Source organism: Rhea americana, unplaced genomic scaffold, assembly GCF_003343005.1.
Source record: "Rhea americana isolate MKP2758 unplaced genomic scaffold, rheAme1 scaffold_70, whole genome shotgun sequence".
Classification (NCBI taxonomy): Eukaryota; Metazoa; Chordata; class Aves; order Rheiformes; family Rheidae; genus Rhea; species Rhea americana.
Genome location: NW_028186868.1, coordinates 2,579,425 through 2,601,365, shown reverse-complemented (window position 1 = coordinate 2,601,365; position 21,941 = coordinate 2,579,425). Strand labels below are relative to the sequence as shown.

Genomic DNA, 21,941 nt, shown 5'->3' with positions numbered 1-21,941 from the left:
CTTGGTGATCATGGATTCCAGTGTAAAGACACTCCATTTCTCAACTGCTTAAGCCAAATCCATTAAAGAATATCTTGAAACCTCATTATGTCAATCTTTGAAACAGTCTTATTGCTGCTAGGCAGCACAATTTACAGGTGTTTTGATCATGGAAATGAATTTTATCTGTCTTGAAATATATCTATTAGAAATATTATCACTTTAATAAGTGTGAAACTTGTGGATAAACCAGAACAATCTTTGAGTGGTATTTTGCGTAAGGGGAAATTTAAAGTTCTGTAGTGACTTCTGGTAGATAGCACGATGTACTGACTCATGTTGCAGTATGATATGAAGGTGACATTTGTGATCATTTGCAGTATCTAACCTGAAACTGAATGGTGAGTATAATCAGGTTGATGATTCAAAATATTTTAAAACTTGTGCTTACCCAGTGATGTTTGTGGAAGTGCGTTCCCTTCTCCAAAGATATGCTTGCCATAATGATGATTTTGGCCTGTACTGATGTCCTAAAGGTCAGTGAAGGTGGTGGAAGGTATGTTTCAGAAGTATGGACCACATTTTCTGTGCATGCCTTCAGGTGCCCATGCACGTAAAACAGGGCACTAAATACTGGCATTTGTTAAGACAGGTATCTTTTTGGATCAGTGAAAAAGGTGGATCGTTCTTATTACATTTTGTTTCTTATTTAGGAAGGTCTTACATGTAACATACGAGACAACATGATCGTGCCTTATCCCAGAAAACATTTTGTATTTTCTCTTCCAATATTGCAAGCCAAAGGCATTATTGTGATTAATGCATCTCTATTAGAGAGCAACAGCAGGCCAGGCTGTGACACATTTTTGCTTCAGTTTAGAAAAAAAAAAGAGTTATCTTATATGTTTTTTATATCTTGCTGATGGATTATTAAGTAGATGAACTCTTAGATATGTGAAAAAATGAAGAGACAAATATTCTAAAGCCTCACTGTCTTGCATTCTGCCTGATACTATGTATTGTATGCAGTATTCTGTTCCATTAGGTGTTTAGCTATCATCAATGACCTCTGAAAATTATCAGCACCTGGAAGGTCAGATTCCAAGATGGATTAATTCTAAATTGACTGTAAGGCTATATCAGAGGTCTTTGTGTATAATGTAAATTTAACACACTAAATAAGAGTGAAAGACTGTTCTGATGTGCAACAAGATACCTGCATTTTAAAATGAGTTTGAAAATAACCTGAGCTTCTTGTTACTGCAAGTGAAATATTTTTTGTGATGTCCCATGCAAGGTAGGTATGGTCATGGCAATACAATGATATTTGCTGCTGTATGCCTACATAGTTTTCAAAACTAAAATTCAATGCTTAGCTAAATTGCTAAGCAGACTGGTAAATGTCCAATTTTAGCAGCCTAGCATATGTTTATAATTTTTGTTTTAACATATGCTATGTTGGTTGAACTCCCCTCCCCACACATACGGTAGATAAAAGCTGTCACATCACAAAATGGTGGTAGCCCAACTTTTCTAATGTTTTCCATGGCACTTCAGACTCTTGCATTAATTAGCTATTTTTGGATAGGAGACAGACTCTTATCTTTATAGAATTTTGGTTATAGACCTTTCATGTACTTCAGTTTATGCATGCAGCAGCCCGTCTGTATTTCTGCATCCATAAGCAGTAAAAACCACAGGGCATACAGAGAAAGTGGTCAAGCTTAGATGCTCTTTGTTCACAGCTATAAATACCTAGCAAGTGGTCCTGAAACCAGATTTGTTTGGTTGATTGGTTAGCTCTAGTCTGCTCAAACAAGAGTGTTCTCTATCTTCCTCTTCTCTGTGAGGAGAGATGGGTAAATAAAACAATACTGAGTGCACCAGCCTATTTATTTTTATTGCTTCTCTCTCTCTCAATCTCTCTCTCTCAATCTCTCTCAATCTCTCCCTTTTTTTTTTCTCTTTCCCCCTTTTCCAAAGGCAGACATAAGGAAGAATTTTGCTGACGCTGATTCTCTTCTAAAACTGTCTCACTGGAGTTTAGAGGACTTGTGACAAATACCATTGCATTTGTGATAATGCTGCTTTAATCTTTGCTCTACTATGACGTTGAAACATGAAAAGACATTCCTAACAGCAATATGATCCCTTATCCCACCAAATTGCCTTTGGGTTCACTCCAAGACTGCAGTTGTGGTGTGCTGTTCTGCCATTTCCCTGTTAGGTTCCTCACTGTGATGTATTTCTGCTTTGCAGTCTACTTTGTTCCTGCACAGGAGTGGTGGTTTTCTTCTTTTTTTTTCCTTTTTTTTTTCTTTTTTTTTCCTGGGGGATGAAGCAGCCTTGCCAACTTGTCAGTCAACTGATGCTGCTGCCAAAATGGTACAGAGTATATGGTAGAGGACTAGCGCTTTGGCCAAGTGCAGTCATATTGGTGCCTGGTCTATCCACAGTGCTCGCAGAGCTTCTCTGATGCCCTCGTCCCTGGCTAGCACAGGTTCTACCTCCAGTCCTTTGCTCTGCATTCAAGCTGGGCAAAGGCTCACACCCATGTGCAGGAAGGCATTCAAATGCTTTGTCAAAACATAACATACAATGTCAACCTTATCAAAGACACTAGTTTCAGTAGCTGAGTCTGGCATCTTGATATAGATGAGATACAGGGACTAGCCCATAGCCATGACCTCTGTCCTCATGCACTAAACAGATGAGCTGATCAGGCTCCCAGGAGCRTGGAGGTAGAGACAAGGTGAGGAGCTATGTAACAGGAGATCAGAGKCTTGGTTAGAACGTGTCCTTCTACAGTGCTTCAAGAAGTGCCCCAGGGAGCTGCCAGTAGGGCAGCCTGCTTCCCCAAAGCCATGTCAGCTCTCAACTATCAAGCCCAGAACATGTAACCTCTCAGTAATGCTCATGGGGTACTTTGCAGTCTCTGTATCATAGATGGCAGTGATGGCTGTTCAATGTTTATTTCACTTGTATTTATTTGTTTTCAGCAACAGGACTGCTTTTGTTTAGCTTGCTATGGCTATTAGCTGAGTAACAGTCTTTGCTGTGGAAACAGGGTTTTGTCAGTGTGCACAGAAATTAGTTCTCTGTTRCTGCCAAATGAAAAGCATAATGAAAATGAAAAAAGAAAATCAGACATTAATCTATGCTTTTTCAGACTGTTAGCTAGAAGTCTACTAGAAATAAATTGTCTATTGATTGCAATTGAGCATAATTAGTTAGTGTATCTTTAGCATCAATTATATAGTTTTAGCAGAAAGATAAAGAATTTTATTTGTTTTCCAGTATTGCTTTCAATGTTGTTGAACATTTCTTTGATTTGGTTTTTTGTTGTATGGTGCAGAGAGCCTAAACACATTTTTTCTTTCCTTCTTCATATTTGCTTTTTTTTTTTTTTTTTTTTTTTTTTTTTTTTTTTTTTTTTTTTTTNTTTTTTTTTTTTTTTTTTTTTTTTTTTTTTTTTTTTTTTTTTTTTTTAGCTGTATGAGGTTTATCACCAGTTGAATTGAACCAAGTCCAATACTGTTTTTCTATATTGATCTTGGAACTAGCATGCGTGCTGTCTGGTGGGAAAAGGGAGCAGAAGAAAGTGTTGTTGAAGGACTTCAGTGTTTCTAGCGTATCGTGTCAGTGATTCCTTCATTGCTTATTTGCTATTATTTGCAGTACTCAGATATCAGATCAGAATGATAGGCACTGGGTATTTTTTTAGGTAATAAGGTAAATTAACTCTTTAAAGCTCACTCATCCTAGCAAGATGAGAAGGCTTATATAATTTCATCAATTTTTTTCCATTCAGGTTTGTGAAGAGTATATGGCCTGAAAAACTAGCATTCCAGTTCTGTGAGACCCATAGCAGCATTCCTCATTACAGGTATTGAAAATTCATCAGGTAGGCCCTTAAGGATGTAAATACTAAAGAGTCTGCCTTAAAAATCATGAGACTTTTTTAAAAAAAAAGTCTCCTATTTTTTCTAACACTTATGGTTCATATTTTTTTTTTCGTAGAACTGTAATGATGAGATGAACTGTTTATGTGAAAGCTAAACTTCTTATATGGTCATAAGATTTTCAGAGAACTGGCGTTTAGAAGAGCAGCAAACATCATGAGACTTGTGATGATATGAGAGTTTTTCTTACATGATGGTTATGGATAAGTTTTGAATTGAATTTTTTAGAAAAATAAATGTATGGGCAGATGGTGATATTTACTTAAGGGAAGCTGAATTCATTATCTGACTAGAACTGGTTATTTCAAGCAGCTGTTTGAAAATGAGAACTCAGTTTTTATGAAGGAGAACGTATGTTTGGGGAAAGTGGATCCTCTCTTTGCAAGATGTAAGACTGTCCCTGGTTTCGTCTATGGCAGAGGCTTTTGTGTTATGTCTATGTGTGAATCCATTTATGGAAAAACCTTCTCTGAAATAGCCAAGAGCTAATTTTGTGAAATAATTTTTCAAACTAAAACAAAGTTTCCAAAATAGATGGAAGTTGTAGCTGTTCTTTTTTATTTTTCTTTTCTCTCTCCTTTTTTTTTTTTYTTTTTTTTTTTAAGATCTTGGACTGGAAAAAGGGGTGAGTGTTCTTTTTCTATAAAACTTTTTGCTTTTAGACCAAATATTTAGCAATCTTACCCTGCCAAATTCAATTTCTTACTACTCAACTTGTCTTTATTTTGAGTTATTGACATACAGTTACTTCAGAAAATAAACCTCTGGAGAATATTCAATAAAAAGCCACAGGAAAGGAAACTAAATATGAGCATACCTGTTATGTTTTACAGATCTGATTTTTGGAGGCTGTGTGTTCTAGGCTCACTCATATGTAGTTTTGAAGCCCAAGAGTATGAAAAATAATCTTAGCTTGTTGTTTCTTCACGTTTAACACATTTCTATTATGTTTCCTTGGAAAGCTTGATAAGATAGATACTGTTATCCAATTGTAAAAGTAGAAGGCTATCTCTTGAAGATATTAGTTTATTCATTGCTTATCTCCTTTCTTTCTGCATTTCTTTAAGAATTTTTTCACATGAAATTCTTTTACTGAGGAAACCTGAGGCCCTGTATTTTTTGAAGATTTCTTTTCTGGTTTTCTTAGAGAAATATGAATCAGTTTATTGGGAGTGGAACCCTATACCCAAGTCACTTTTAATGTCCCTCTGTTCCTATTCCATCATAAGTAATGTGATGTTTAGTTACTTTACTGGAACCTGTGTTAATGTTTTTGAAGCCTTCCTATATGTGTTCAAGCAGCTTTTCTTCTCAGAATGAGCTCACACAGTTGAGTGACTGAAGGCTTCATAACCCTCAAAACTCCTTCTTGTTTTCAGACTTACCTCTTCAAACACTACAAAGTAATGCAGCTATGTATGTATGAAGCACAAAGAAAATCTGTTTCTAAACAGGATGGATGTATAAAGATGGCTTTTTGATCAAAAATCTACTGTTCAGTTTAGAGATTCTGCAGAATCTTACCCTTTCATTCACCTTTGTGAAAATTGTAAAGCCTTCCCACTGTGTAATGGTACAAGCAGTGAGAGTAAGAGGTATTCTTAGAAGATTTCCATGCTCACTCCAAAATGTTAACATCACTTCTCACTTTGTGGAATCTTCACTGAGAATCTCATGCAGTGCTCATATGTGAAATTGATATGTTGGTTTATATATAAATATATTCCTTGTGGTTTGGCCATCTGCTTTTACATAGTGGCATAATTATTTGAAAAGTTAGACTGGTTTTGTTTGACATTAAGTAGGAGATAGCAATGGATGCACAGTGTGTGCCACAGGCATTTTGCTTGTGCAATAGGCTGTGAGGTTACAGGAATTCCTTCCATAGGCTTTTTAATGATAAGGAAACAAAAATACAACAACATGTTACTGCCTAGGACTTTATTATAAGCAAGTCCCTGACTGAGGAAGGGTATTGTTAAATCTCTGACTTTCTTGTACATAGTGTTTTCGGATTGCTTAATATTTTAACTGAATGATAAAGACTATTTCAAAGATGTTTTCTCAGCTATGAAGAGTTGCAGTATCTGGAATGGGATTAAGGCTAGGTCTGGCTTTGTTAATACTAGTACTGTGATGCAGAAGATTTGTAATTGGGCAAGATAACCTACCTCAAATTCTATTGCAAGATTGCAAGCCTTCTTTCTCTCCTGCCCCCCAGCCAAAATAAGTTGTTTATAACTGGGACTCTGTCTTGTTCATCAAACAGATACTTGGATTTCACTTATGAGATGCTTGCAATTCCTCCAGCAAGACTTCCGATTATAATTTTTAATTTCTTTTTCTTTCTCTAGATCCTGAGAGAGTTTGCAATGGCAATGCTATGGAAATTCATGAGAGTAGCTAAGTATTCTAAAACAGCTTTATCACAGGAAGTAAAGGTAAGAGGAACTCTCACCCATTCAAGGCATTCTTCATCCAGATCTGTACCTTCTGATTTTGCTGCCAACGTACCATCCTCAAATACTGTGGAACTGCTTGGTAAAGCTTATCCTCGAGATGACTACAGTAATGTCACAAAGAAGATTCTCTCCAAGGTGGGGAAGAACTTGCACAACAAAAAGCATCATCCTTTGTGGCTAATTAAGGAGCAGGTGAAGGACCACTTTTATAAGCAATACATAGGACGTTTTGGAACTCCACTGTTTTCTGTCTATGATGGTCTTTCTCCAGTGGTTACAGTACAGCAGAATTTTGATAGTTTGCTTATTCCACAAGACCATGCCAGCAGAAAGAAAGAAGATAACTATTACTTGAATCGTGATCACATGCTAAGAGCACACACATCAGCTCATCAGTGGGACTTGATACACTCAGGTTTAGATGCCTTTCTGGCTGTGGGAGATGTCTACCGCCGTGATACAATTGACAGCACCCACTACCCAGTCTTTCATCAGATGGAAGGAGTTCGACTCTTCTCCTGTCATGAGGTATGAACTCTCTATAGTTGGGATGAAAGAAATTCTGGGTAAGTTGCATGATCTTGTGTTTGCTCTGAGCAAAGTGCATGCACTTAAACAAGTTATAGTCACATAGATGATAGGCAGTAYGTTGATAAGGGTCAAGTGAGTGGTCATGTAAGAGTACTTATAATTTGAGAAAAATGCAGATGAAAAATGTTGAATTTGAAAAAACTAAAAACATTTCCAGGAAAATGTGTAAAATGGACAATAGTGTTGAAAACTAGCAAATTAAAACAGTATCTGAAAGGAAACAGCTGGCACAGCTATTGATTTGCATAATTCAATTTAATTCTGTCAGAAGGTCCTTCCAGTGAGGTAATCTTATTGTAAAACGTTGTCATGTTAGCACTGGAAGGACTCACAGATGAGAGTTGCAGCTACAATCCAGAGTAACTTTTATTCCATTGTCTGTTTTCTTTTAATAGCTCCAAACTTCTGTGAATGGATGYCCTTTTTAATGAATTGTCCAATGCTTCATCTCATCCTCAACCTGTGTTGAAGGGGGGATGTATTACAGGTGATAGTTATGGATATGTAATACATACACAGTAAACTCTGCTGAGAACAGAGACATCAGCTAAAGAGCTCTAGGTAGATGTCCAAGACTCTGGAGTTTATATATTTTGTTGGCACAACTTGTATGCACTGCAGATGCTTGGGTGTCGTTAAATATTCTCCTTTATCATTGATTGCCTGTAAATATAAGCCAGACTGTTTTCCAAGTAGTAATTGATTGGTATAATTTGTGTATGCTTGTAGCAATACTGCCAGATTCACGTTTGTAAAACTGAAACGAACCTATACTAATAATACTTAGATGTAGACCATTCTTAATGTGGTTGCAAGTGGATGACAGGAGCTTGGCAGGGAAGCCTGATGCTTGAGGGAGACGTGGGGAAAACTTAGAGCAGTGTTTTCCTAACTGGTGAGTAAGGTTCATGCCATGTACATACGCATTTTCTCACTACACTGCCACTTCCTTGTCTTTTGAAAATGTATCTGCCTGTGAAGGTGTCCTGCAAGCTATATGGTATCAAATGACAACCACTTTTTTTGTAATGAAGAAATGAAAATCTTGCARATTTATTGCCTCTTATTTGTTAGCTGCTCTTTTCCACATGCCTGTTCCTGATTGTAATCTGTTTTATAATCTAGCTATAATATGATTATAATATGCAAGAATGGTATGATATAATATTATGAAAATACCATTTTGTAAAATTTTAAGTTCATGCTGGATTTTTCATCTCAGGAGAGATTCAGGCATTTAGATGTAAAGAAGGCACCATATCTGCCACAAAATTAGAATAGCAACACTGTTTACGGGATGAAATTTCTGAGAACCTGYGAGTGACTAATTTAATTATTTCAATAATTGTTAAAAAATACGTCCCTTAAAATTTTGTCCCCATTGTCAAAATATTMTTTTCTTGTACAAATGAAATAAAGGGTAGGATAATAAGAAGACTGTAATAAATGGGAAGAATCTTACAGAAAATTTCACTGATAACCTTCCAGCTAGAAGTATGCTGATACGCAGTACAATGATCTGATTCATTGCATTATAGGTTGTTTGTTTATTTTTCTCTTCTCTTTTTTTCAAGAGAATGATTGAGATGTTACTGGAGAATGTCAATATCTGATGAATTTGAAGTTGAGCTATGTGCTAAATAAAGTGGCTATTGTGTACTGTCTTGTCTATGAAAAATCCTGAAGGCTCTGTACGGATGAACAGAGGATAGTSGCATAGTACAGAGCGTGTTAAGTTTTGTTTATTGGAAACCTGTGTAAGTTTTAGGCATGAGCATGCTCTAMAGCTACCCATTGAAGACTGAACCCTGAGAAAATCTTGTCATGTGCAAAAACGTACAAGTATCATCCAAGAACCTTATGAAAAAATTGAACGTGTAATTCTGCAGTTTTACTGGAGACTCTTTTTGTGTTTTGTGTTCTAGTTGTTTGTTTGAAATCACCCACAAATGTGAGTAATACTAGAAGGAACTGTTTGAGCAGAAAAAAAGATTAAATGGAGGTAATACTGTATGAGAAAAATATTTTTATATTCATTTATTTATACTCATGTTTAAATTACAACCCACTGAACAGAAATGTGTGACTGTCAAGGCCTGTTGTCTTCATCTCAGACTTTTCATTCATAACCATTTTGTAAGCTGTGGCCTTGAGGAAATTTGCACAATACTGAGGATAAGCTATTAAACTAAAGGGAAAACTGTTAACTCTTAGTCGCAAGCATTTCAACGCAGTGCTAGGCAGATTTCATTTTATATCCAGTAGAGTCATTTTGTGTGTTGTAGTCTGTTCATTGCTTTATTTTGTTCTTTTGACTTACATATTTAAAATTATTAAATGTTAATATATTAATTATTACTTTTATATTTATATATTTTATTCCACTGAAAGTGACCACGAAATTGGAAAAGAAGAAAAAAACCCCAAAACCTCACGATAGTTTTATAGGAACTTGAGTTTATAAGAATTTGAAGTCTCAGTTTGGAAGTGGGGAAAAAAGATAGTTCTGCCTCAGGGGTAATTCCCCCTGYGATAGGATAAGAAAGATGTGGAAGAGTGTCTGTTCCTTACAGATACTAAATTCTGTAGTCAAGACTGGGTTAGAACTTCTGCCCTTTGACTGGAAACTGTAACATAATTTTTMCTAGCATCAAAGTTAAAAATCAGTATTTTGGAAATACAAGCTGGAAGCAGAAATCACAGGAAGCTGTTTGACACTTTCACTGTGTTTTAGTTTGTGAGGTACTGATGAGCTGTTTACTGCTTTGGGTAGTGCTATTTTTCATTATGATTGCTTATTTTTTGCAAGAGAAAAAAGTAGTCTATGATTCCAAGATGGGCAGTTACCTGATGCTTTTTTTCAGCTTTATATGAATTAAGTTCAAATACWCAAATACTGAAGAAACTCTTTATTTTCTAAACCAGTTCATTGTTAAATGCAAGAATAATTCATTCTGACATTTGTCTTAAACTTTGCTTTAAATGATCTTGGACTGATATCACAGAACATTTGAAGATCTGTTCAAATACATTTTCAGTATATTTAAAATATTTTCCAAAATTATTACATGAATGTAAGATATAGAAGAGTTAGGAACTAGTAAAACAAGCGTAAAATTTACACTTGTAAACCTGCTTTGAAGTCTGGACATAAAATAATTTATTTTCCTTTACAATTACTCCWAAATGGTATAATTTTTGGAATTTCATCCACAAGCAAGCCAGTATGCTTTGTGTCCTTCTGAAGTGTCGATAGATTTTTCTTTCTACTGTACAAGACTTTTTGAAACATCCTTTGAATTGGCAGTATTGCTGCTGCTGTAGTCAGATTTGAACTGGCAAATTTTCCTAGATGATAGGTGAAAGAAATGATTTCTCTGCTGTGTGATGGTCTCGGGGTGTAGTTCATTTACTACAGTTAAWACAAACAAACCCACACTAATTTACACTTTATGCATTTTAGCCACCAGAGGGAGCCAATATAAACCCAATGGCAATCACGTAACATTTTTCAGTTGACAGCAAACCTTGTTTATGTGTTGAAGGGATTCTTCATAAGGTATTTTATAGACTATATTGAATTATACATAAATTTTAAGGGGAATAGATATGAAACCAWAGGAATTGCACCTCTAATTCAGTAACCTCCTTCTAATAGAGGCCAATACCAGACTGTTCAGATGGAGGAAATGATACTGTCATCAGGCACACTGATGCTAATATCTGAAAGCTGAGAAAAAGTGGTAGGGAAATGGTTTTGGAAGAAAAGGCAGTTTTTTAACTTGGGCACAATGGAGACATGTAAATCTTTCAGTTAAAAGTGAGGATTGRCCCTCCAAAGCAAAGATAGTTGGCATCCATGTATTGCTTCTAATTTTGCAGTTCTATATCATTGGGGGAAAAAGCTGTTACCGTTTCATAGTTTTGTAGTATTTATATCTAGAATTGTAAAGACTCTTGTCCTAGGTAATGTAGGTGTTTGTCTTATTCATATAAATGAGTACTAATTTACTGGTCTTCTGTGCAACTTGCCCATGTTTTTTATATGTCTTGAAAAAAAAAAGTTCATTTTTATCTGTTTTATGTATATTACCTTGTATTTTACTCAAGCGTTTGCCTGTTACGCTTTGGGGTAGTCATGAACATCTGATTAACCTACTCTTTTTTTCCTTTTTTTTTTTTTTTTTTTTTTTTTTTTTTTNCAATGCATGCTTTACTGGGCTTTTACTTGCAAGACTCTAGTGCTTACTGGAGGTTTGGCTTTTGTGAAATCTATGTTACTGCAGCATCGAACGCTGTGCTTCTGCTCCCTCCTGTTTCCAAACCTTTTTTTCTCTTCATATGTGAAGGAATTTGAACAAATTTATAGTGTTCCAGGGATCAGCATATTACATACAGTGTTTTGGAGAATTTACAGTCTGTGCTAGAATGTTGATATATTAAAACCTTGTTGTCTCCTAACATAGCTGAGGGTTGTAACATCAACATTTAGTTGGACATCAACAAACAACTATTTATAAAGGCTCAACTAGCCTGGGGAAGTTACTCTTCCTGTACCTTCTACACMCTGTAAACAGAGAGAGGCTCCTCAGGGGAGTGATACGAGGCACTGAAATCAGCCTGGCTATATGTTCTTTTCTTTGTGTTTCTTCTGGTTTGGATGGTGCTATTCAGTGCCTCAGCCCTGGCATTAAGGGTTGTGGAGAATGAGTCAGTGAAGGTCTAGCCAGATGAGACTACCATGGAGAGTCATGGCCTGGGGTACCAGTCCYTTTAATTGAGGGCATTTATCTCTTACAGTGTCATAGTATTTTTGAATCAGGGGGAATTTGGGCAGACTGGAATCCAGACAGCTTTGCTGTAGGTGGAAATGGTGAAACTAATTTTATTTTAGGGTGGACATCTCCCAGACATCTCCTTAYAGTGGATCCATGCTTGTGCTGTTACTTGATGATACCACTGCATGCCAACAGTTGCTGGACCAACATCTTATACACATCCAGATATGGCAAGTGGTGCAGAGTGTGTCCATTTGCTCATCAAGCTGAGTATCCCACTGATGTGTTATGSCAGCTTTGGGTGCTGTTGCCTTCAGGATGGAGTTTGAGACGTCAGTTGCAAGTACAGCACTGGTCCCAAACAACCTGAGAGGTAATCCTTTTCCTCATGACCTGCACGAACTGGATATCTGAACTAGCTCCCTCATATTAAGAAAAAGAATAGCACTATCTTGCTAGAATATTCTTCAAGTTCTGGTATGAGTTTATTCCTGAGGCTGAAATTGGTCTAAGTGGTCTGGATAAAAGGTATGGTTAGTTCAGGTGGAACTGCCTTCCCTCATGCTGCGGGCTGCCCAACTAGTGAGCTTGGGTTCACCAACATCACCAAGTTGTGGTGTGCAAATCATGCCCAAATAAGTAGAGCCTCACTCCTCCAAGGAGCCACTTTGTATTTGTGTGCTCTTTACTTGAACGTTTTACAGTAGAGGGGATCAGATGGTCTGTGAGATTTTTCATAGTCGCCCCTGGTCCAAAAAGTTAGAAGCCACTAGTGTGCCTTTTGTTGCAAAGCCTCTATATAAATCAAATGTACAACTTTGTTTTGCACTGTTTTTCATTCAGATAAAAGAAATTCTAACTTTGCATCTCAGAATAAATCAGCTAAATCTGTTCACTGCAATATTTAAATTGAGCAGGAAAAGAAAGAGCAAAATATGTCAATCGGCGTATTTAGAAAGTCTAGGGTGCTTAAAAATAAAGGAATTCCCTTTCCCACATGAACAGAAATCATCATATGTGTCTTGTTATAACTGATTCTGTGTACCAGTGTTGCTTTTCCTTTACTGTCCAAAGACATCTTAAAATAAAGCGATGATTTAATTTGTGCAGAAACACTTGTTTAGATCAAGAAAGAAAAACCAAAACAAACATCCAAAACAGAAATGAGGGGTCTGAAAACGGAAAGCTCCAGAAATTAAGATGACCACCATGCAAGTGGCCATCTTAAGTGATTTTTGCCATTTTCTCCCAAAACTAAGGCTTACTGATATGCAGTAAAGAGTGTCCTGCTATTCAGCTGATGGCCTGTGTATCTCTTTAGCATGTGAAACTGCCTGGATTGGGGGAAGGTTTAAAAGTTTCATTGTGTTGGAGGCTCATTGGGCCTGGCAGTAAGTTTTCCTTTTGATGAGCCATCTTCAAATAAGCATCATTAGTAATCCATCAGTTAAGTGTTACAGGAAATTTAAAATGTTGTGGAAGTGGTTTTACTATTTGTAAGTGGATTTAGAGTGCAGCTGTTTGTTTATTTATAGGGATATTTGTCAAGGCTAGTGAGTCAAAATGTATTAGGTATGGCAACGTTGAGCGTTGGCACATGCAGATCCTCTTGTGGAGCTAGTTTTAGGTGCTSGTTTGTTTTGTGAAGATGAGAATGTAAGCATTATGTATTCATTATTTTAATACTGGAGTGTGCGTGACTGACAGGAATAATGCACAACTGCATTGTCGAAAGACAAGTGCTTAAATAGATCTTTCTGATCTGAAACTTAATACAAGTGTCAGCATCCTGTTAGGAGAAACTTAAACTTGATCTGAATCCTAAGTGTGTGGATAATGAAGTGATGTGAGTTAAAAAAAAAAAAAAAAAAAGTCTGTCAAATGATTTTAAAGATGTTAGGATCTTTGCTGAAAACACACATGTGACTCCTTCAGTCCATGCCAGGCTGAGAAATACAGTAAAGTGCTTTTGAGGGAGCATTTATTTGTCTAACTAAAAATTAGTATCTTCCGGCTACTATAGGTCACCAAATTTGACTTTATTCTTATTAGGAGCTGCCCTAATGTGACTGGTAAAGGTCATACCAGATGGTAAGGTCACTTTGCTTCCCTTCTTCTTTGTAATGTAGCATCAGACGGATATGCTGTTAAATCCTGGAAATTACTAATAAATCCTCAAAATCATTAATTATTTTTTCTTCTACATGGTGAGGCAATATGCAAATCATTCTTCATTTGAGTGAAACATTTGCTTTCTTGGCTTTGTGTGTATAGAAGGGTTATGGTGTTTCTCACCCAAGGCATCTGCTTAGCACAGTTCAATCATCACAGTGATGAAATTGGTTATATCAGTTTAAAACTGCCTCTACTGACTAAGGAATATTTGTCAGCAGAAAAAAAAGGATAAACAATACAACTACAAGGCACTTTTTTTCTCACTAGAACTGTGTCCACAGTTGTCCTGGACTTAAGAGAGCTATGAAGAAGGTACAAAATGAGCCAGGGGCTGCGAGGTGGCTATTTCGTTACTCCTTGCTTTGAGTGRCTCCCTGGCGGCTGGGGTTTCGCATCCCGGGTGAGCGGGCACAGCTGGACGCAGGGACAGCTGCCCTGTCCCGTGCGCCCGCCCGACTCCTGGTGCCGCAAGGGAACTGACCCCAGAARGGAGCTCAACTGGTTTAACTTCTCTCCTTTTCCTCCCTTCTCCTGGGTGGCTTCTCAGGCAGGTCCGTTTCCCTGGCGGCTCGCGGGTGCACGTGGCTCCCAAGGAAGGATGAGCACCCTGGCAGATTAGAGGGCTACTTAACTGGTTCTCCTCTAATTTTCCTGTCATAGCTGATACAGGAAAACCTACAGAAGTAGATTTTTGCTTCAGAAAGTAATTGCAATAGCAGCATTTCAGGAATAGAGTACTCTCGTGCAGTTACACAAASGCTGCGTGGATTTGCTGCCCAGACAGCCCCTTCCTTCCAGTGTTGTAAGCAACCTGTCTCAGGCTTGGGGTGGGGGAAAGAGTAAAGTGGAAAAGGAAGAAAGGAGCTTCCTGTCCTAAAATACTGGTAAATGGAGAGAAATTACATGGTCTAATTTATAAACATGGTGTATTCTAGTGCAAAAGGGAAAAACCTSTGTGAGCAGGAGGATATTTTTGGTTTACAGTAGTCTCCTCAGTCGACAGACACGAAATAGGGACGTGTAGAGGGGCATTTCAGAGCGGGAGCCTAGTTTAGCCGCTGCAGACGGCTGCTGCGTACGGAGCTTGTCCCTCCCTGCGGAGGGAGACTGAGCGGATTAGCCTCGCCAGGCTAAAGCTGGCTGTTGTGAATACCCTTCGGCTTTCAACACCAAATGTTAGGTGAGTGATCTGCCCTGCTGACAGTAAATTAGTTAGCAGGGTGGCTGTCATATGCCTCTTGCAAGCAGTGCGGAAAATGCCAGCAAGAAGGAGGGGCTTTAATCCTTTAGGTGAGCATTTGAATAAAGAATCTATTGTTTAAAAGTGTAAAACCTGGTTTCGTCAAGCTGCTGCCTTTAGATTAGTAGCAGCATTTTTTCTTTGACTGATGAATAGTCGTTTTATTCTGTATTTTTCTTATTCCTTTTTTTGTGTTTTTCTGCAGTGCACTAAGGAGATGTAATTAGATGTAATTTCTTTTTTTTAATTCCCTCTGCCCATTCGTTGCTAGTTTGCCTGCTCTGTAAACTCAAGCTCCTTCTGCACAGCATTGTACCTGTGAGAAATATAAATTAGTCTAAATTAATTGTGAACAGCTTTGGTAGGTTACCGGAGGTTCGTTTGAATTTTCAAAACCATTTTGTGCTCTAAAGAAGTCAAACTGGAATCAAAGCAACAAATTCTATATGTGTCCAGGAATTACGGTTACACACTATTCATGGCATCTCTTGAATAAGAGTTAGTTATGTTAGGAGACTTCCTGTGAGCAGAATCTGAAAACACAATTTTCTGGTGTCTGTGATTGGTTGAAGGTAGAAAGGTGGAGGAGGAGGATGGGGAAAGTCAGTAGAAACACTTTCCCARTTAACTCCCCCTGGCCTCCGTAATTTGTATTTTGTGTATAGTTGTAAGAATTTCCACCATGAGTCCTCTTCACAGTATAAAACTGTCTATCTCCCCAAGACAGACTCTTTAATGACATAACTTAACAGGAATGGTTTATTTGCATCTTTGAGAGAAATTAGAATTGCCGGTACATACCTATCTGGGATTTCCTGGACAGAAATATATCACCAGGCAACTTTTATTTGCTCAGATGTGATGGAGAGCAGCATCTACAGGCACAGCAAGTTTGTCACATCCCAAACGCAGTGGATCACCTGACCACGTGCTTTGTAATTAATCTGAAAACACCACACCAAGATCGCAAACCCTTAAATTCCACATGGGCAAAATTTGGGTGCACAGAAAGGTGATGTGTCAAAAGAAACTCAGGAAGATGGTAGCCCTTGTAGGAATGTAGCGTACTGCAGATAAATCAGACATAGACGGTTTGAAGTCCCATTCTATGGGACCAAGTTCTATGTAAAAATTAATTTGACTGCAGATAAAAATTAACAAAATATAGATTTTTTTGTATTTCTTTTAGAAAAAACTAAATATTAAAAAATGTCTAAGCAGTGATTAATGCTATTGTGTATTACAGCTTTTGGAATATAGTTTAGATATACTATACAATGTACTTTGTTCTGGCTTTCAGAGTAACAGAATTTCCAAAAAAATCATTTACCCTAAAGAGATTTGTTTCCTTTATAAATTAATACTTCCTTGTAGTTAATCATTAGTATTGAAGTGGTATAGAAATAAAACAAATGTTATTGATTGAATATTTCTGTTCTTTTAATAGTTCATCTTTTTGTTTAGTGAACAGAATTTGTGTAAAATCACACTCTTTGCATTTGTATTTTGTGCTGCAGACTTAGCAGATGAGATTGTTACTTAAATCAATAAAACTCCATTTGAGATCTTTGCTGCTTTCATTTTAAGCCATGAATATAGAACACTGGTATTCTTGTGTTTCTGTTCTAGTTGTTCTGCAATGTTAAAGATGGTGAAGATTTCCAGTTGTTTGAGCAAGGTCATCGCACTGCGCACAAGCAAGAATCTCATACCATGGAGGCAGTGAGGCTGGTGGAGTTCAATCTGAAGCAAGTGCTCATGAAGCTCATGACTCACATCTTTGGTGACGGTAGGTTCTTGCACCTTTTTGCCTGGACTGCTGATGCACAGGTAGGAATCCAGTCCTTTGAGACTGGTGTTGCTGCATAATAAAACCAAGAAGGTTAGGGGTGATGTTGATAGCTGGTGTTACTGAAAGAGCCTTTTTTAAAAAAAGAAAAATGAGTATGGTAGTGTATATAGTAATAATAATAAAAGTTTCAGTTTTATTTTTGACTGTTACATTTTTGTCATAAGTTTGGTCAAAGAGGTCCATTCAAGTATCTTTTAATGTCAGAGTACCTTGCTATTGATTGACTTTTCAGCTGTAATGTGTTTTTTTTTTTAATTGTATTATGTGCACAGTTTTGTAAAATCACTAAGGAGAGCCAATCAGGCAGTACACAGTCCTCTTGATTTCCTGAATACTGGTGTATACCACGTTGTGTTGAGTCAGACATTCGTGAAGAGGTTTGATGTCCAGTGTGTCAGGGTAATATGGTGGACGTGCATACAGGTGAGGACATGTGCCAGACCTCACTACAGGCTCACATGTGGCAGAAGACAGGTATTAGAGAAGATGTATTATGTAATGTCAACGTGGGTCTTGCAATGAGAGGCAATTCCAACCACAGCACAAGCCTGTGCGGATGCCCCTCTCCCTTGTCCTCGTGAGCCTCCCTCGTCCCCAGCGGGTATGTTGCCTACCAGGCGCTGCCTGGAGGTAGAGAGGAGCTGTGGTGTGACACCTGGGACTGTCTGAGAGCTGGGCACCGCAGTGGGAGTGCGGCAGGYGATGAACAAATCTCATGCTAGCAGCATGGGACTTGACAGGAGAAGACGTAGCTGCATGCACATACTTTGCTGCATATGTGCACAAAGTGCCATGAGCATTGCTCTCATGCAAATATATTAAACCTCTTAGCTGAGGGGAGGCAGTCTTTGCCAAGTTAGCACAAAGCTGAAAAATAATTGTTGTTTGGTATTTAGAGTAAGGAAGGGTAATAGATGTCTGTGTGTAAGAATGAAATATTATTCTCTTCTTAGAAATACCTGCTTTCTGTTTCTGTAACTGAGTTTATAAATGGCCTGAGTTAAAATTGATATGTTAATACTATGTACTGGCAAGGAGGCTGGTCTTCTGAACTGATTCTTTTTTTTTTTTTTTTTTTTATTGAGGAAATACTGGATAGTATTAGAATGCGTGGGATGTGCTGGCTACTTTCAAAGCTCTTTTAAGATGCCTGCTGAATTTACAGTGGTAGTTTCAAGAGTGGATTGATGATAGTATCAAGTCCTATATATGACTGCTTGAATTTTCTTCTGAAATTCTAATGCTGAATTTACAACAACGAGAACTTTTACCAGTTCTATCCCACTTGGAAGGAAATTTTTTTAACTTCCTGACTTTACTTTTTCTTATGATAGTATTTTACTTACCAGCAGCCTTTTGAAACATACAAAATTGGGATCAAAGTGAGTAATAAGAATAGTGATATTTTTAGATCAGTGCCTCAGATGCTCAGGGTGCTGTTGAAGAGAGTATTTTGAGGGAGTTATTAGTGATATCTGAAGCTGTAGTGACATTCTTCTGTTACTGTTGACAGATGCTGCACTTTAAGCTTCAGTATGTTGCCTATTATTAATTCTTCTACAGTCCATACAATGGCTAGACAGACATTTTTAAAAAAATGATTGTAGACCTGCAAGCTGAAAGTAGGTTCCTTCCTTTTATTGCAGGGCTTTTCTGCTTCTGTTCACATGCTCTTTTTCTGAAACACAGAGACGGGGTAATGATTTGAATATGAACGTATCTTTTTTTTCCCCTCCATTCTTGGAAATGTGAAGCTACCTCTCCTTTGCTATCTTGATCTTTTTTTAAGCTGTCAATAAAAACAGGAATTTAAAGCAGTACGCACAGAAACAAGCTTCACACTGGACAGTAGACATTCAAGATGGGTACAGTGCAAGTGACCTGGGGCATGCATAACTAAATTTCTCTTGACCGCTTTCATCTTTTAATTTTCATTTTACTCTCCATTTTATGGTATGTTTTTAAATTAAAAATCTAAGGGAGCTGAGACATGAAAATTATTAAAGCTAAGAATCTGTTTTACTGCATTTGTTGTTCTTTAGAAAAATTGTGTAATTTTTCTTCTTGTGGATATTCTGTAAGGCCTCATGTTCTATTAAAACCAAAAATTTTATTGTTTTTATACTTCACTGTAGTTGTATTCTTTACAGCCCAAACTGTCCACAGAATATTGCAGTTAAGTCACATGTATTCTAGCTGGATAGCATGTACGTAGCTACAGAAAACTACTGAAATGTTGTGTTTTAATAGAGTCAACTCTGTTACCTGCAGGCAGATTGTTTAGATTGAAGATTGAGTTAGATGCAAATTAGTTACGCATAAAGTAGCTTAGGCCTGAAGTTCTAAACTTGGATTGCTGTGCTTCTGCAGTGTTTTTCTGTGACTTTACCAGTTCAGGTCCATGATAGACTGAGGAACTCTGAAGTTTAACCGTCCATTTCACTGACCTTTTTTTTTTTTTTTTAATTTTATTTTTTTTCCTTTTTCATTACATACCAAATGTGTGTTGCTTTAAGCTTGGTTTACACAATACTTAATGAGCCACTTTTGCTTTAGCTGACTTACTCTGCACTATCAGGAGTACTGAGGACTTCAGTGTGGACTGTACCTGCCAGTAAATAATGTAACAAAATTTGCTTAAAAATCACTAGGTTATGAAAGGTCAAAGACTTCATTAAAAGTTTCATCTATATATTGTCTTTTTATTTTTTCCTGGATTTGCCAGAGATCTAGAACATGCAGTCATGTGTCCTAAATTCTTGACAATGTAAGACAGTTCCTTTTCTTACATTTTCTAATGGTGTGTGTTGCCTAATTTTGCATTCTGCAAGTGATGTTCTTTCCATTTCTTTCATGAGATCTTGCTGTCAGGGAGCTATTTCAAATATTCAGCCTAGAGATCACCTTTCTTAATTTTCTTCTATTATCTGCAGATACTGTGCACACTTTTAAAATGTAAAAATTAACTTGAACTTTCACCTCTGCATTCAGATCTGGCAATGAAGTAATTGGGTCTCATCTAAGTTAACTTGTAACCAGACTATACAAGGTTAACTGTTTTTAGTTTTCCTCACACATTAGGTCAGTCTTCCCCAACTCCAGTTTTTCCTCTAAGCCTTCTGTAGTTTGCCCAAAGCTTTCTATACCCCTAGAGATTTGGAAGTAATCTTGCTAAGGCAAACGGAAAAGAATTACTTTGTTCTGGTTCTGTGATTTGTTGCTCTACATAAACAGGCCAAAATTCACTCCCCTTCCTTCTGATTGCAGACTTACAATTTACTACCCAATACCGTATTTTTTGCCATGACTTCTTTAGAATTGAGGAAAAGCATAGGTTAGATGTACTTCTGGAGATCATCTGGTCCAACGTTTGTTGAAATCAGGCCTTAGGTTATCCAGGGCCCTGTCAAACCAGGTCTTGAATATTTCCAGCAAGGAAGATAACAGGCACTTTTCTCAGGAATCTATTCCTATAGTTAATTGCTTTCATGATGAAGCAATTCATGCTTTCTTTTTTTCTTGCATCCAGGCAGATTTTTCCCTGGAGCAACTGGTGCCCATTGTCTCTTGTTGTGTCACCACACCGAGACACTTTGTGAGAAGAGTACCTTCATCTTCTCTATAACTACTTTTTAAGTATTGGAAGACTGTGATTAGTTCCCTCCCTCCTCCCTCCTCCTGCCAAGTTTTCCCTTCTCTAGGCTGAACAAAACATTTTTTTCTGTCTTCCTTCATATGTCAAGTTCTCCAATCCTTCAGTCATCTTGGTGGCTCTCCAGTGGACCCTCTTCAGCTTTTCAGTGTAGTTTTTTGAATTAAGGGGCCAGAACTGGACACTATTCCAGCTGTGGCCTGACAAGAGCCAAGTAGCATGGAATAATCACATCCTGTAATCTGCAGCCTGTGCTCTTGCTCATGCTGCCCAGGACTTGGCTTGCCTTCACTACTAACTCACGCTCAGCTTGCTGTCTCCTGGGTCCCTTTTGGCAGGGTTACGTCCTAACCAGTCAGACTCTAGCTTGTACTGGAGTTTGGGATTACACTATCCCAGGTGCAGGACTTGATGTTTATCTTTGTTAAACCTCATGCAGTTCTTGTTGGCATATTCTTCTAGCCTGTTGAGGTCTCTGTGAATGGTGGCTCTTCCTTCTGGCTTATCTACCTCTCTTTCCAGTTTGGTGTCATCTGCAAACTTGGTGTGCATTTAATTTTGCCATTCAGATCATTTATTGAGGTACTAAATATTATCAGACCTAGCACTGACTACTGAGGAAATGCGCTTGCAACCAGGTGTCAGTTCAACTTGGAGCCATTAACCACCACTCTTGGTAGCGCTGCCAGTTTTCTGCCCACATAGCCAGTTTTGTGGTCCACCTATCCAGTTCGTATCTTACCAGCTTGCCAATAAGGATGTTCTGGAAGACTGTCAAATGCATTGCTAAAATCAAGGTAATTGATGTTTACAGCGCTCTTCTCATCCACTAAGCAAACTGTTTCATCATAGAAGGCAGTCAAGTTGGTTAAGCATGGTTTACCCTTGGTAAGTCCATGTTAGTTTTCCCAAATCCCAAATCTGTACCTGGGAATAACTTTCATGAGGACTGGTTCTGTAATTTTCCCAGAGACTAACTGTTCTGTAGTTTCCCTGTTCTTCTTTATTTGCCTTTTTGTAGGTAGATATAATATTTGCCCTCTTCTTCACTGGGACTTGCCCTGATCTCCATGATCCTCAGTGATATCAGCCAACTATCTTAGCACCTCAAATGAGTCTCATCAGCTCCCATTGACTCATATATGTCCAGTTTGTATAGCTGGTCCCTAATTCAACTCTCCTCTACTATCAGTGGTTCATCGTTTCTCTGGTTTTGCTTCTTGAAATCAGGACTTGGAGACTAGTTTTAC

The 21,941-nt window shown here is 37.7% G+C and overlaps 1 protein-coding gene across 5 annotated transcripts in view; it reads left to right on the top strand.

The window, feature by feature from the left end:
• Positions 1-21,941, top strand: part of FARS2 (phenylalanyl-tRNA synthetase 2, mitochondrial) — a 256,063-nt gene that overhangs the window by 50,394 nt on the left and 183,728 nt on the right. For 4 of the 5 annotated variants that reach the window (XM_085321692.1, XM_085321693.1, XM_085321691.1 and 1 more), the window contains 2 exons: positions 6,296-6,931; positions 16,817-16,976. In XM_085321692.1, the coding sequence (XP_085177818.1) occupies positions 6,314-6,931; positions 16,817-16,976 (778 nt within the window). In that variant the 5' untranslated portion in view covers positions 6,296-6,313. Of the gene's footprint in view, positions 1-3,790; positions 3,866-6,295; positions 6,932-16,816; positions 16,977-21,941 lie in introns of all 5 variants that reach the window. The other variant, XM_085321694.1, reaches the window with a different exon arrangement.